Source organism: Echinops telfairi, unplaced genomic scaffold, assembly GCF_000313985.2.
Source record: "Echinops telfairi isolate 266 unplaced genomic scaffold, ASM31398v2 ScPeMD7_11;HRSCAF=52, whole genome shotgun sequence".
Taxonomy (NCBI): domain Eukaryota; kingdom Metazoa; phylum Chordata; class Mammalia; order Afrosoricida; family Tenrecidae; genus Echinops; species Echinops telfairi.
The window spans coordinates 40,873,930-40,887,358 of NW_022103908.1; the positions used below are offsets into that span (position 1 = coordinate 40,873,930).

Below are 13,429 nucleotides of genomic sequence, written 5' to 3' on the forward strand. Positions count from 1 at the left end.
TCAGAGTTCTGTACATGCTGCCATCTCATTGTAGAATCACGTCTTCACGCTCAGAAGAAACCCCGTGCCCGTCAGCAATCACTTTTCAGTCACCCCCTCCTGCATCCCCTGGCAACCATTCATTTATATTTTTGTCTCTAGATTTGCCTTTTTTGGATGTTTCCATGTGATATGTAGTTGGGGGTGGTGGTGGATAAAAGCTTGGGGGAAGGTGTGGTCTGTCCTCTAAGTGAACGAGGGTGGAAGAGAGGAATCAAGCTCATCAGTATCGTCTGCCCAAGTCCGATTCCTACGAGTCAGAAGTCAGACCTTTTTACCAGTTCTGATCCCAACGACCCTCACGGGGCACGCTCTACTTTTCCTCTATATGTGACCATCTATGGCAGCGGCCACACAGAACTCACAACACTTACGATCATGCGGTTTCTTAAGAAGTTAACAGGTACAATTCAGGTTCAGGAATGTTCCGGATACAGTTCTTTGAGGACAGCCTCAGCGATAGTCCACAGGCCTATACAGTACGTCTCTTTCTGGTCTTTTGGCCTGGTCTCTGCCCTGTTTTGATAAGGGTCACAAAATTCTTTTATTAGTTCTGCCAATTAAGTTCCCAGAGGCACCTCACTCTGCCAGAAAGCCTTGTCCCCAAAGTGCTCAGGTCTAGCTCCAGGAGTCAACACATGTAGCTCCCAGATAAGTGCACGGAGACACAACCTCCTGCCACTGCACGAGCCAGGGAGCCTAGCATTCTGCCTCTGACTGGCCTCTTGGTTCTGCCCCCACGTTCCCCTGCGGCGGCTGCTTTCACCATGTCTGGGGGAGCAGCCCTCTGCCTCCTCGGTGAAGAAGCTTCTCTTGAGTACAAGGATCTGCATCTAAAAGACACACTCCACTTCTGACTCTCTCTCTTTCTGCTAGTGAGATTTTGTTTCCCTTTCCACGTCTGCAACGGCTCATGGTAAGCCAAGCAGGATGGCAAAGCGTACCATCGGACTGATAACTTCTTGATAAATAGAGAAAGAAAATGAAATTGCCGATGGTTTCTCTCGACTTGGATGAATGTTCTTGGAAGAGCCGCCGTCAAGAAGTGAAACCCCATGCCACGGGGCAAACTTTGTGAAAAAGACTTTTTAAAACAGAGATGTCACTTGGAAGACTACCGGGAGCCCGACCCCCCACAGTGGTCTTTTCAGTCGCCTCGTGAGCATTCAAAACCTGGGTGGTGGACAACGATGACAGACGATGACAAATGGATGTGCTCCGAGGTCCAGATCTGACCGGTGGTCCTTGTATGCCTTAGTTTCCCCCACAGCCCTCGCTGGGTTCGTCAGGATCGACTCCAGTAGATAGTCTGCGGACGTTCCGGGTGTTGTCCCTCTTGGAAAGCACCAAGTATGGTTTTGCAGCATGTTCCCGGTTTATTACAATTTTAAACCCTGACGTGGTAACAAATGAATGTTTTGGACAAGACTCAGGGCGCGCTGGCAGGGCACACCCTCCTGCTTCCTTTGAAATCCTGACATCAGTTCCTGTCTTCATTCATTTGAGGGCTGTGGACTCCATTTCTATTTTTAACTCCCCCACGTACTTCTTACCATTTTCTGCCCTCTTGTCCCCCAGGACCCACTGAGAACTGTTATAGAAACCCTGACTTCTTCCAGGAACATGCCCCCCAAGAGTGTCCCCGTGGCTGGAAACGCACTACACTCTGGCTCCAGAAATGAGGCCGAGGTGGAGAGCCGAGGGTTTCCTCAGGCACAGCTTTAGTGGTCGGTCACCAGGAAGTAGGTGCAAACTTGAAAGTGAAAATTACAAAGAGAATTGCTGCTAAGAACCGCCTGTGAAAATGAGCACTGGGTTCCTGCTGTCTCCTCCTGGGACCCTCAGGCAACTCCAGCCTTTCTGCCACCCAGGGAGGTCTGCCAGGTCTGAGTCAGCGGTGACACTGGACCCCCATGCCACCCTTAGGGGATCCACTGGGGAACGTGGAATTCCAGAATGTTCATTTGTGGTCCCTTGACCTAGATTTCAAACATATGTATTCTGAAATAGCAGTATTATGTATCCATATCCCACAGCAAGCCCATTATTAACCGGAATCTGTTTTGTGGCTTTCAGTGGTTGCTTCTTCTTTTCTCCAAATCGCTTTTGGTGGTTTGGTGGTAGCCAATCTGATGTTTGTTCTTTGGACTGCATCCGTACTATAACTTGTAGACGTTGTGGCGGGGAGTTATAGCTAAAGAAAATAACTAGTCCACATCATCTCGACATTTCTCTTAAGGTTGGATTTTTCCCTCTGTGAATTCCCCCCGCCCATCAGTGCTTCAGAGGCCGTCTGGAGAGAGTTGTGAGGAGGGGTGGGATTTCTGCAGGGGAGGACCGACAAAGAATGCATGGGAAAGACTAGTATGGTCAAAGGGGATTTGGAGGAAAGTTTGGTGGATGAGAAGCAAATGACTGATTTTTTTTTTGGCCTCCCCCCCAAAACCTATAAAGTCATCATTATCTATGTACGCTTTGGGAGTCAGATTTACATTAGCCGGGGAGGGAATAAAAGACCTTAGCCCCAAGGCAAGAGCAGGGGTTCCTCAGGTTACAAAACGAAACCCCATTTTCATTTGGTTTTCAAGAGATTCCTGGTTGTGACTGTTGTTTGAAACCGAGAGCCCCGTCTTCCACAACAAAGATCGGCACACTCCTGCTTCAGAGGCGCAGGTGGTGATGCTGTCCGCTTGTCCAGCCGTCGAGGGTGTGCCCAGGCGTGTCACGTAGTCTCCATCGTTTTACGTTATGGCCCTTGACAGATGTCAAGAAGCACTTTTAGCTCCGCCCGTTGGGGAAAAGTTCCCTCTGTGGATGTCTTGGAAGATATCCTTTTTCAGTGTTTTTCCAACTCCCTTATGTGTGTCTGTTTTCAAAATATAGTTTAAACTGTCACCGAGTTCTTAGCTAGCCTCCACATGCAGTTATGGAGCCAATTCCTTCCCTGGCACTGAGCCCTCCCCTCTGCCATTGCCCATGGGACGCGCTGTTACATTCGCGTGTGGGTGACACGCACCGGGACGTGGTTGTCCGGTACGCACAGCGTCTTAGACCTCTGGTGAGTATTCTGTAATTCGACTTCCAGCTTGTTTCCAGACTTTTACTCTTGAAACTGACGTCAATGAACAGTTTGTACCTCCGAATTTGGGAGCACCCCAAATGCTGGTGGGAATGTGCAAAGCTGGTTATGTAAGATGGCCGCTCTGAAAAAGCTTGACCTTTTCTCCAAAACTAAACTTGCAATCCCACGTGACCTCGTGATCTCACTCTTAGGCATTTAGGTGAGAGAAATAAACATGGTAAAGACGCCTAGGTGCCCTTCAGCCAGTGAAAGGATGAACAAGCTGGCCCATCCACGCATCCTGGCTGTCAGGTCCCACGCAGTGGATCTTGAGCCATTGCAACCCTTTGTGACGGCTTAGAATTGCCCCCATGGGTTTTCTAGGCTGTAGTCTTTCTGGGGTCATCCTACCAGGGCTTTCTCCGGAGGAGCCACGTGGCAGGTTCAAAGCACCATGAACTATGACTATGCTACAAAGGAATGGACTACTGGCCCAGGGGACAATGTAAGTGGACCTCAGGGGACTTCTGCTGAGTGAAAAAAGCCAGTCCGTAAAGGTTCTACACCGGATGCTGCCATTTAGACCACCCTCAAAACCGACAGGATTACAGAGAATGAAAACAGGCTGGTGATTGCCAGGGGACGAGCAGGGAGGAAGGTGCGGGGCTGACTGTACAGAGATTGTGTGATGATAGGACCATTCTGTGTCTTTTTTTTTAAAGAAACCCAAACCCACCCCTGCCTTCAAGTCAATGTTGGCTCCTAGCCACCCCATACTATAAATCCATGAGGAAGCAGACTGCTTCCTCTTCCTCACAGGGAGCTGCCAGAGGGCTTCAATCGCCTCCCTTGCAGTTAGCCACCCAAATGCCACCGTGCCACTGAGATCCTTAAGGACCCAGAGGAGGGAGGAAACCTTAATAAGTTAAGGTTAGCGGTATCGAATGCTCGTAGACTTGGTGATGCAAAGCTCAATCCCACCATTACCACCCGAAACCCCTGTCTCTTCTTCCCCCAGCCCCTGGTAACCTTTTTTTTTTTTTTTGTCTTGATGAATTTGCCTATTCATATATGGGGACAATGGTTCAGTGGTAGCGTTCTTGCCTTCTGTGTAGGAGATCAAGGTTCAGTTCCAGGCACAGCCACCACCTGTCTGTCCACTCAGATTTGTGTGTGGCTACGATGCTGAACATACTTGGGCATCAGAGGAGGCCAGTCCCTGGAGAAGGACATCACCCTTGGTCAAGGAGCGGGGATGTTGAAAAAGGGGAAGCCCCTGCATTAGAGGGATTGAACGCCGTGGCTACAAGAAGGGGCTCCACCATCAAAAGAGTTGTGAGAATGGTGCAGGACCAGGCGGGGTCGGTTTTGTTGTACTTGGGGGACCATGAGTGGGAACCAACCTGACGGCACCTAGCAACAACCACAGCAACATGAGGCTGAGCAGCTCTCAGCAGCGCTCCCCAACGCAGGTGGACTAGGAAGACAGGCCTAACTAATCAGCCCCTGAAAAACTTCCCAGATCATAATGGATCCCAGCCAATCGGCGGGATGGCACAGGACTGGGCAGTGTTTTATCCTTGTGGGCATGGGTTGCTGTGACTCACAGGAGCCAACAACAAGAAGGTATTTTACTTATGTCAGCTCTTTTCTATGTAGCATCCTATCTCCCAGGTTTCAGTGGGAGTAGCGTGTGTCGGGACTTCCTCTCGCCTTTAGGTGGCACACATTTGGTTGGCGCATTCCTCTGTTGAGCAGCAGTTGGGTGGCTTCCACGGAGTTCTAGATCTTGAGAGTGGAAGTAGCTACATAAAGCAACACCTGTGGTGCCGTGTCCTGGAACTGCATCCATGAAGAAGTGCTTGTAAGATCATCTGAAGGAGCACTATGACTTGTGCCGGTGCCACTTTCCTAGTTGAGTATTGTGCTATCGTGAGGAGACACACTACCATTGATGGAGGATGGGCAAGAGAGGCGTAGGACGTCCTTCTACTGTTTTTAAAAACAAAACAAATCAAAACAACCTCTTGAGAGTTATAGAATCCCAGATCAACTAGGAGAGGCTAGCAAAGTCTAGGAAGTGCTCCATTGACGATCTCAAGTTGGCAAATTGTGTGTAGTCATATGGGTCAGGGCCATTTGAGTTCAGCAAACCTGAAAAGGTTTTGTAGGAAAACGTACTAATGGTCTCAGTGGATCATTTGGAAACAGACTGAAGCACAGTTGAAGTCTCATAGCTTGAGCAGTGTGATTTAAAAATAGAAAAGGAACTGGTTTATAGTTCTGATACAGAGACTTATTTTAGATGGAGCAGGAGATTAAACAAACAAACAAACTCACTGCCACGGAGCTGGTGCTGACTGACTCATAGCGGCCATGTAGGATAAGATCGGGCTGTCCCTGTGGGTTTACAAGACTGTGATTTATGTGGGAGTAGGAGCGGCCGGGAGCCAAACTGCTGACCTTGAGGGTAGCAGCCCAGTGTGTAAGCACTGTCTACCAGGGCACCTGTGGAGCAAGGTGTTAGGAGTCATTGAGTCCGTTCCGGTCCATAGTACCTTATGCACAACATAATGAAACACTGTCCTGTCCTGGGCCGTCCTCACGATTGTTCCAATGTTTGAGCCCATTGTTAAAGCCACTGTGTCTATCCATCTCCTTGCCAGGGCTTCCTCTTTTCCACTGCCCCTCCGCTTTACCGAGGATAATGACCTTCTCCAGGGACTGGTCTCTCCTGACAACATGTCAGAAGTATGTCAGACGAAGTGTCGCCGTCCTTGCCTCCAAGGAGGACTACTTCTTCCAAGACAGACCGGTTTGTCCTCTCAGCAGTCCATGGTTCTTTCAGTACTCTGCCGCAGGACCACAATTCCAACGCTGCGTTTCTTCTTTGGTCTTCCTTGTTCAATATTGAATTTTCACATGCATATGACCCAATGGTTTGGGCCAAGTGCACCTTCATCCTCAAGGTAATATCCTTGCTTTTCAATATTCTATCAAGGTCATGGGCAGCAGATTTACCCCAATGCCATGTGGCATTTGATCTCTTGGCGGTTGCTTCCAAGAGCATCAATTGTGGATCCAAGCAAGACAAAGCCCTTGACAGCGTCATCCTTTTTTCCATTTATCACGATGTTCTGTATTGGTCCGGTTGGGGGCATGCGGGTGTTCTTCACATTGAATTGTGACCCACACTGAAGGCTGCAACCCTTGATCTTCATCAGCAAGTGCTTCAAGCCCTCCTCACTTTCAGCAAAGAACATGTGGGGTGGGGACATCATCAAAAGGGGAGAAAATAAAAAGATGTGAAAGGACAGCATCATGTGAATGACACAGGGGAGCTTGAGTTCCTTCTAGTGGGTGAACTCTGCCCTGTGAGCTCCCAATGCTTGGGTCCCAGCAGTGTCAGATCCTGGGCAGTCTCTGCTCCGGCCTCTTGGGATGAGCAGCCGAGGCATCTGCTTGCTGCGGTTTATCATCTCTGTGAGTTCTAGGCCCTGTGTGCATTACTCATTGAAGCCCTGCATTGTGTTAGAACATTTAAATCTGGCAGGGAAGGACCGTGTCATTTTGCTGGTGCCTGTCAGGAGAGAGGTCTGAGAAACCGGTCCGAGAGGAAGGCATGGAGTGTGCGGATCTGAGGGGGGAGGGGTGCCTCTGTTTTATTTTATAACAATAAGCATCGACTCTGTTATTTGCAGCAGTGGGAATGCTTTAGGCATTTCCCCCAGGGCCCCAATTCTTGCTCTAGTAGCATGAGTAACACACAGTAATGCTGGTGGGAAAAGTGAGTGGGCCCGGAAAGGAAGCAGGTACATCCCCTGGGTGGAGAGGAAGGTACCGTGTGCCCTGAATACATGCATGCCCGTCTCTCTTATTCTCAGCATCTTGTTGACACCGGGTCCCCTCTTTTTGTTTTCTTCGTGCAGGTCAAGGAAGTTGATCTGCCGAGTAATGGCTCACTCATGGTCTTTAACACCTCTGCTTCACCACATCTGTATCAAATCGAGCAGCTGCAAGCCCTGGCTAATTACAGCATCAGTGTTTCCTGCATGAACGAAGTCGGCTGGTCTGCCATGAGCCCTTGGGTTCTGGCCAGCACCACGGAAGGAGGTAACGCTGAGTTCAGAATGAGTATTGCCCTGATGGCGTGTGATTAAACAAATCCCTCCCACTGTCCTCGGGCAGAGTTTGAACTTTGTTCTGTTTGGTCTATGCTTACAGAGGAGAATGTGAGTTGAGGTGGTCAACGAAAATGGGGAAAAAGTATATTTCCTTATGTGCTGGAAAAGGCGTTAGTAGTAAACTTGTACTTCCTGTGTATAGGTCAGTATATTCTTTTACGTGGCTTGGGTCAAGTACCTTGGAATAAACTCACATCACCAGAATAAAAAGAAGAGCCATCAAACATGACTGATGATGGCCACTGTTCGAGGTTTTATTCGGTTCAAAATGCTGTCTGATTTCCATCTTGAGGTTTTCCTATGTCCTCTGAGCTTTTTCTAAGTGTGTTAAGTTAGTTTTCAGATATCTGGGGATTTTCCAGTGGTCTTTGCTATTATTTTAATTTAGGGCCAGAGAATATACTTGGTATAGTGTGAAACCTTTCACATTTACTGAGACTTGTTTGATGGCTCAAAATAGGATCAATTTCAGAAAGTGGGTGTCCCCTGGGAGAGAATGTGTCGTCTGTTAGTTCAAGTTGATTGCTGGTAGTTGTCAAACCTGTGCTCCTTGTTGGTTTTCTGACCGCTGGTTCTGTTAGACAGAGATGAGCGTTGAAATTCACAACAGAAATTGCAGATCGACATATTTTATCTGTAGTTTTACCAGTTCTTGCTTCACATTGTCATGAAGTTCTCTTATTTGGGGCATACAGAGCTCCCATTTTTATGTCCTCCTGATCACTTGACCTTTCATTGTTATGCTCTGACTTTACTATGTTTCCTCCGAAATCTAGTTTGTCTGATATTAATATAGCCAGGCAGTTTTATTTGGAAGAGTCTTGGCATGTGGAAGTTTTGCTCATGTTTTATTTTAATTTTTTTATGTCTGTATATTTACTTTCTCACATGATTGTTTTCACCCGTGTTCATTTATTCCATGCATCTCCTGTTTGGCCATATGAAATGCAATTATAATTTTTAAAAATCATTTTATTGGGGGGCTCATGCAATTCTTATCACAATCCATACATCCATCCATTGGGTCAAACACATTTGTACATTTGTTGCCATCCTCAGTCTCATGTACATACATTTTTAATGATAATTGAATTTTGGGTAAAAGTTTACACAGTGAGTTAGGTTCTTATTGACAATTTCTGTACACTTGTTTGGCGACCTTAGTTACATTTTACATTATGTATCAACATTCTCTGTGTGGTACTCTAGTTTCTGTGTCCCCTCCTATCGTCGCATCGTTGTTTTTCAGAAATGGATAGCCTCGGGGTTTCATGCTGGTGTTTCTAAAGAAAGGCGCTGAGCTTAGGGGCAATGCCCTGTGTTTGTGTGCTACTCTGCTCTTTCGGTGAAAGATGGTCTGGGGAGAAGCTCGGCTCCAGATTTAGAGGGGTCTCCGGGCTCCTCGGGGCTCCTCTGTTTGAGTTTGTCTGTTTTTGTTTTTGTAATTAAGAATTTGAGTTCTCCCTATTTTACTCCTGTTCTACCTGGGCCATCCATTGTGGCCCCTCCCACATAATACTTTTCTATTTACTTAGTTATTTTAGGAGTATTTTCAAACTTGCTATTAGATGGCCCCTTGATTCCTATGAGAAAATTATGTATTTACATATGTTATAAGCTTGTTTTAAGTAGTAAAGAAAATTGATTAAATATTGATGAATGACTGTTGAACTCATAGCTAATGTATATGTAGTTTTCTAGCAAAACAATTCTTTCCAGTCTATTTGTGTATATGTGAATAAAGACTGGTAGATCTTTGAGGACTAAATATTGCAAGGCACTGTCTCTAAGTGCTTTAGGTAACCCAACTCATTGGATACTCATCAATAGTTCTGTGAGGGAGTCGCTATTACTGATTTTCATCAATGAAATGAATAATTTCCATCAGTAAAGTGATGGTGTATTAATGAAGCACTCAGCTGCTACCTGGAAGGCCAGTGGTTGGAGCCCGGCTTCCCCTCCACAGGAGAACACTGTGGCAGTTGGCTTCCATGCAGATCACAGCCTTGGAAACCCTAGGGCAGCGCTTCTCAACCTGGGGGTCGTGACCCCGCAGTTATAATTTTTAATGTCTTTGTATGCCTTCTTCTGTGTCATTCTGGAATGATTTCAATGGATTCACTATGTTTCTCTTAGACTGTGCTGGATGGTATATTCCAGTTCCTCTTTGCCTGCCTCATAATCTTTGGTTGGATTCCAGATGTTGTGGATTTTGCCGGGTCAAGTGTTAGGTGTCTTTTGTATTTCTTTGAGCCTTAAGCTTTGTTCTGGGACAAGGTCAAGCCAGTTGGAAACAGTTTGATCCACTTGCCAGGCCAGAGCAGTGTACACTCTAGGCTGTCATCATTTGTCTTTGGAGAGCATCGTTTGCTTAATGTTTTTTGGGTTTTTTTTTGCTTAATTATACCTTCTTCAGCTCTTTTTTGTCTTCCAAAAATGTATTGGAATTCTTCTACAGTTGACTCCTTTTTGCCTCTGAGTTTCTTTTTTTTTTTTTTTTTTCATTTGATACTGTCCTAGGTGGGGGTACAATTAAGTTGTGTTGGATCTCTCAAATGTATCCATACGTTGTACAGCAGATTTTTAAGTCTGTGAGTGACTAGAAGACACAGGTTTACTGCATGATGTTGCCTGAACTGAGATTCCTTCTGATGCTATGATTCCTGTTCATGGACTCTGGTTTTCCTTTCTGGAATCTTCCACACTTAACATTGCCTATGAGTTTATAGTTTTTTTGTTTGCTTTTAATTTAGTACTATCAATAATTTGTTACTCCTTGCCATCAAGCTGATTCTGAATCATAGCAACTCTACAGAGCAGAGTAGATCTGCCCAAGGGGGTTCCCAAGGATGTCAGTCTTTATGGGAGCAGACTGCTCCCTCGTCTGTCTTTCTCCTGCGAAGCAGCTGATAGATTTCAACTGCTAGCCTTTTGGTAACAGCTGAGTGCTTGCTTAACCACTGCATTACCCGAATGCCTACTGTCGTCTTCTCTCACCGTCGTTGAGTTAATGCTGACTCCTAGCGACCCACTGTGGGTTTCCGACACTGTAACTGTTTATGGAGTGGAAAGCCCCGTATTTCTACCAAGGAACTGCTGGTGGTTTTGAACTGCAGACTATGTGGATCGCAGTTCACTACACCACAGGGCTTCATACTGTCATATTAGGAGGTTAAATTATACATCAGAGATGAATACAACCCTTGGTAAGTTTCATTAGATTTTCTTCTTCCCATATATAACACTTTATTGTTTCTAAAATCGGAGGCTCTCCTACTCCTGTAATGATTTATTATCTTCGGAACTCTGCACAGGGTTGCTATTACTCAAAATTGATTCTGTGACAATGGATTGGGTTTGGTTGGTGTTTTTAATTATTTTTTCTGAAATGTATCATTTTACTTTTATATATACCTTTTTGATGCTTTTTCTCCATTGCATAGTCTTGTCCATTTTAATGTGTGCTAGTGTCAGGTGCTGTTGAGAGGATTCTGATCCACGACAATACCGTGTTTCGGAGGAGACCTCGCTTTAAAGGCAGACTATTCAGAAGTAGATTGCCAGGCCTTTCTTCCGCAGTGCCTCCAGGTGGACTCTTGGTTAGCCTCTGAGCTCATTAACTGTGTATACCAGCCAGGGACTCCATCGGTACACATAGACTTAATTAGTTCTTTTCAGTGGCTGGGAGTAAGCATTCCATTGGATAAATATATCAAAACTCACTGTGCTGTGACTACTGATGAGTATTATATTTATTTCTGTTGGGGGTCACTATTGTGCTGCAAGCTACAAGAGAGCTTTCTAGGATAAATTCCTGCAAGTGAAAATCCTTGGCCAAAGGTAGTGTTGTAGTCAGTTTTCCAGTTTCCTCTTCCCCAAAAGACTGCAATGATAACCTCGCCTTATTCCCCGACTGCATATGTATAATCTACAGACATGTGTTCTAAATGTATTGACTCATAAGTCAGTGAGTCTCTACAGACTTACTTTTAAAGTGGGGGGTGCAGGGTCAACCACAATTCCTGTGTCATTTGGGTGCCTTTCCTAGAACGCTTGAAAACCAAGCCCCCACAAGCCAAGAAGAGAATGGATCTGTGTGTGTCTCATTGTGACTTGAGCTCCCTCTCTATTCTTTTGTAGCCCCCTCAGTAGCCCCCCTGAATGTCACTGTGTTTCTGAACCAATCGAGTAACAAGGTGGACATCAGATGGATCAAACCTCCACTACTGCGGCAGAATGGGGAGCTGACGGGGTACCGGATCTCCCACACATGGCAGAGTGTGGAGACATTTGTAAGTCTGAACCCTGAGACAGCAAGCTTAGCTGTCTGCTTTCAACCGCTTAATACTGTTTTAGAAGCTTCTATTTTCTTTAGTGACTGCGTCATACAAGGAACCTTTAATGGAGACAAAAACAGAGTCATAAAGATTAGAAGTGACTGATTACTCACTACCATCGACTCAATGCTGACTCATAGCGACCCTATAGGACAGTGTAGCACCACCCCTGTGAATTTCCAAGACTGTAACTCTTTATGGGAGTAGAAATCCCATCTTTTCCCCATGGAGCGGCTAGTGATTTTGAACTGTAGACCTTGTAGATTGCAGCCTAGAACGTAACTACTGTGCCACCAGAATTCCTAGAGGTGGCTGTGTATGTACAAAATGCCATCGCTGGCCCATCCATTCATGCCTCCAGTAACTATGTTTAGAACTCCTTCCAAGGGCAAGGTCTTTTGCTGTCTCCTAATTCTTGCTTTCGGGAGCCACGGCCCAAGTAGGGAGACAGTGTGGGCCGCTGAAGCCACCATTGCATAGTACCAAGGAGTTACACGGCTTAGCAGTTGAGCAATCCATAGCCTCTCGGAAGTTCCCACGAATGCTTTCCTGAAGATTGCCAGGGATGAACCCCACCCTCACAGAGGATGACCCGGGAAACCAGACTCTGAAGGTGGTGTCCAGCCTAGAGAGCAGGCAGGCTAACTAGAGCTCCAGACCAGCCAGAGGTAAACACGGCTTAATGTATCCCTCACAGAACAGGACACTGCGGGGCATCCGCCTGGAAGAGCAGGTCCTTTGCCCCCATTCCTTGTAGTGACCCAATGGACTCGCATGATGGGTCTGACCTAGGGCCAAGGGCTCAGGACTTACAGTAGCCAGGAACAAATAAGCCCACCCACTTCCGCAAAGCAGGTACCCTGTGACCACCTTGATGTGCTTTTTTACCGATGTGACCAGGAACCCAGTTGGGCCTGTGGGTTACATGTCGGGCTGGTAGCAGAAAGTTGGCAGTTTGAAGCCCCAGCTGCTCTGAGGGAGAAAGATGGAGCAATTTGCTGTAAAGATCTAGAGCCTCGGAAACCCCGTGGGGCAGTTGGGCTCTGTCCTTAAAGAGCCAACTTTGAGTTGGCATTGACTTGTGTGGTGACCTGCCCCAGCAATGGCTCAAGGTCCCGTGGTTTGGCATGCTCAGCAAAGATGTGCAAGGGCACCGAGGACCTGTGGCAGCCTGCCTCTGTCAACAAGGTGGCACTCGATCTGGGCCTGGGGTTATTTGGACAGATCAATATTGAAGAAAGAGTTTTGGGTAGGGAAAAATAACATGAAGGGAGGCCTGATGTGACCGCTTTGGGCGAGCTGTCACTTGCCTGAAGTCCAGGAAGTAGAGTCCTTTTACCGAGGTGCAGGAGAAGCTGGAGCACGGAGCTGTCCCAGTAGGCAGAGTCTCAAAGGTAGCCAGGGTGACGAATTGAATTTGGGGTAGCTAGCAAGGGAGTCTAGGAGAAATTTGAAACCCAGGGATATTTGGATTTTATTATTTACAATGCTTGGATCACATAGGCTGGTGAGACACAATGGTTGTTTAAATAAATAGTGAAGGGCTTTTATACTTCTTCAACACCTGGGGAAACGACTGCCTAAGTTCGAGGGTCCAGGGTCAATGGCAGAGTTGACCTTTCAGACAATGTGTGGAGGGGAAAAAAACCCTAAAGGATCTGTGCTCTAACCAAAAGGGTTAGGAGCGGGCTCTGAAGTGTAAGTCCTCCTTTAAACACCTGATGAGACAGTCTTTTTTCCACTGACAGATTAACATCTGCCCTGGCTACCTGACTGCCTTGAAAAGGGGTACTTCTGGGAGGGGGGGG

General features: G+C 46.6%; 1 protein-coding gene across 1 annotated transcript in view; it reads left to right on the forward strand.

The window, feature by feature from the left end:
* Window positions 1–13,429, forward strand: part of MERTK (MER proto-oncogene, tyrosine kinase) — a 123,688-nt gene that overhangs the window by 69,634 nt on the left and 40,625 nt on the right. The window contains exons 7-8 of the mRNA XM_045287095.1: window positions 7,030–7,213; window positions 11,425–11,576. Of these exons, the coding sequence (XP_045143030.1) occupies window positions 7,030–7,213; window positions 11,425–11,576 (336 nt within the window). The remainder of the gene's footprint in view (window positions 1–7,029; window positions 7,214–11,424; window positions 11,577–13,429) is intronic.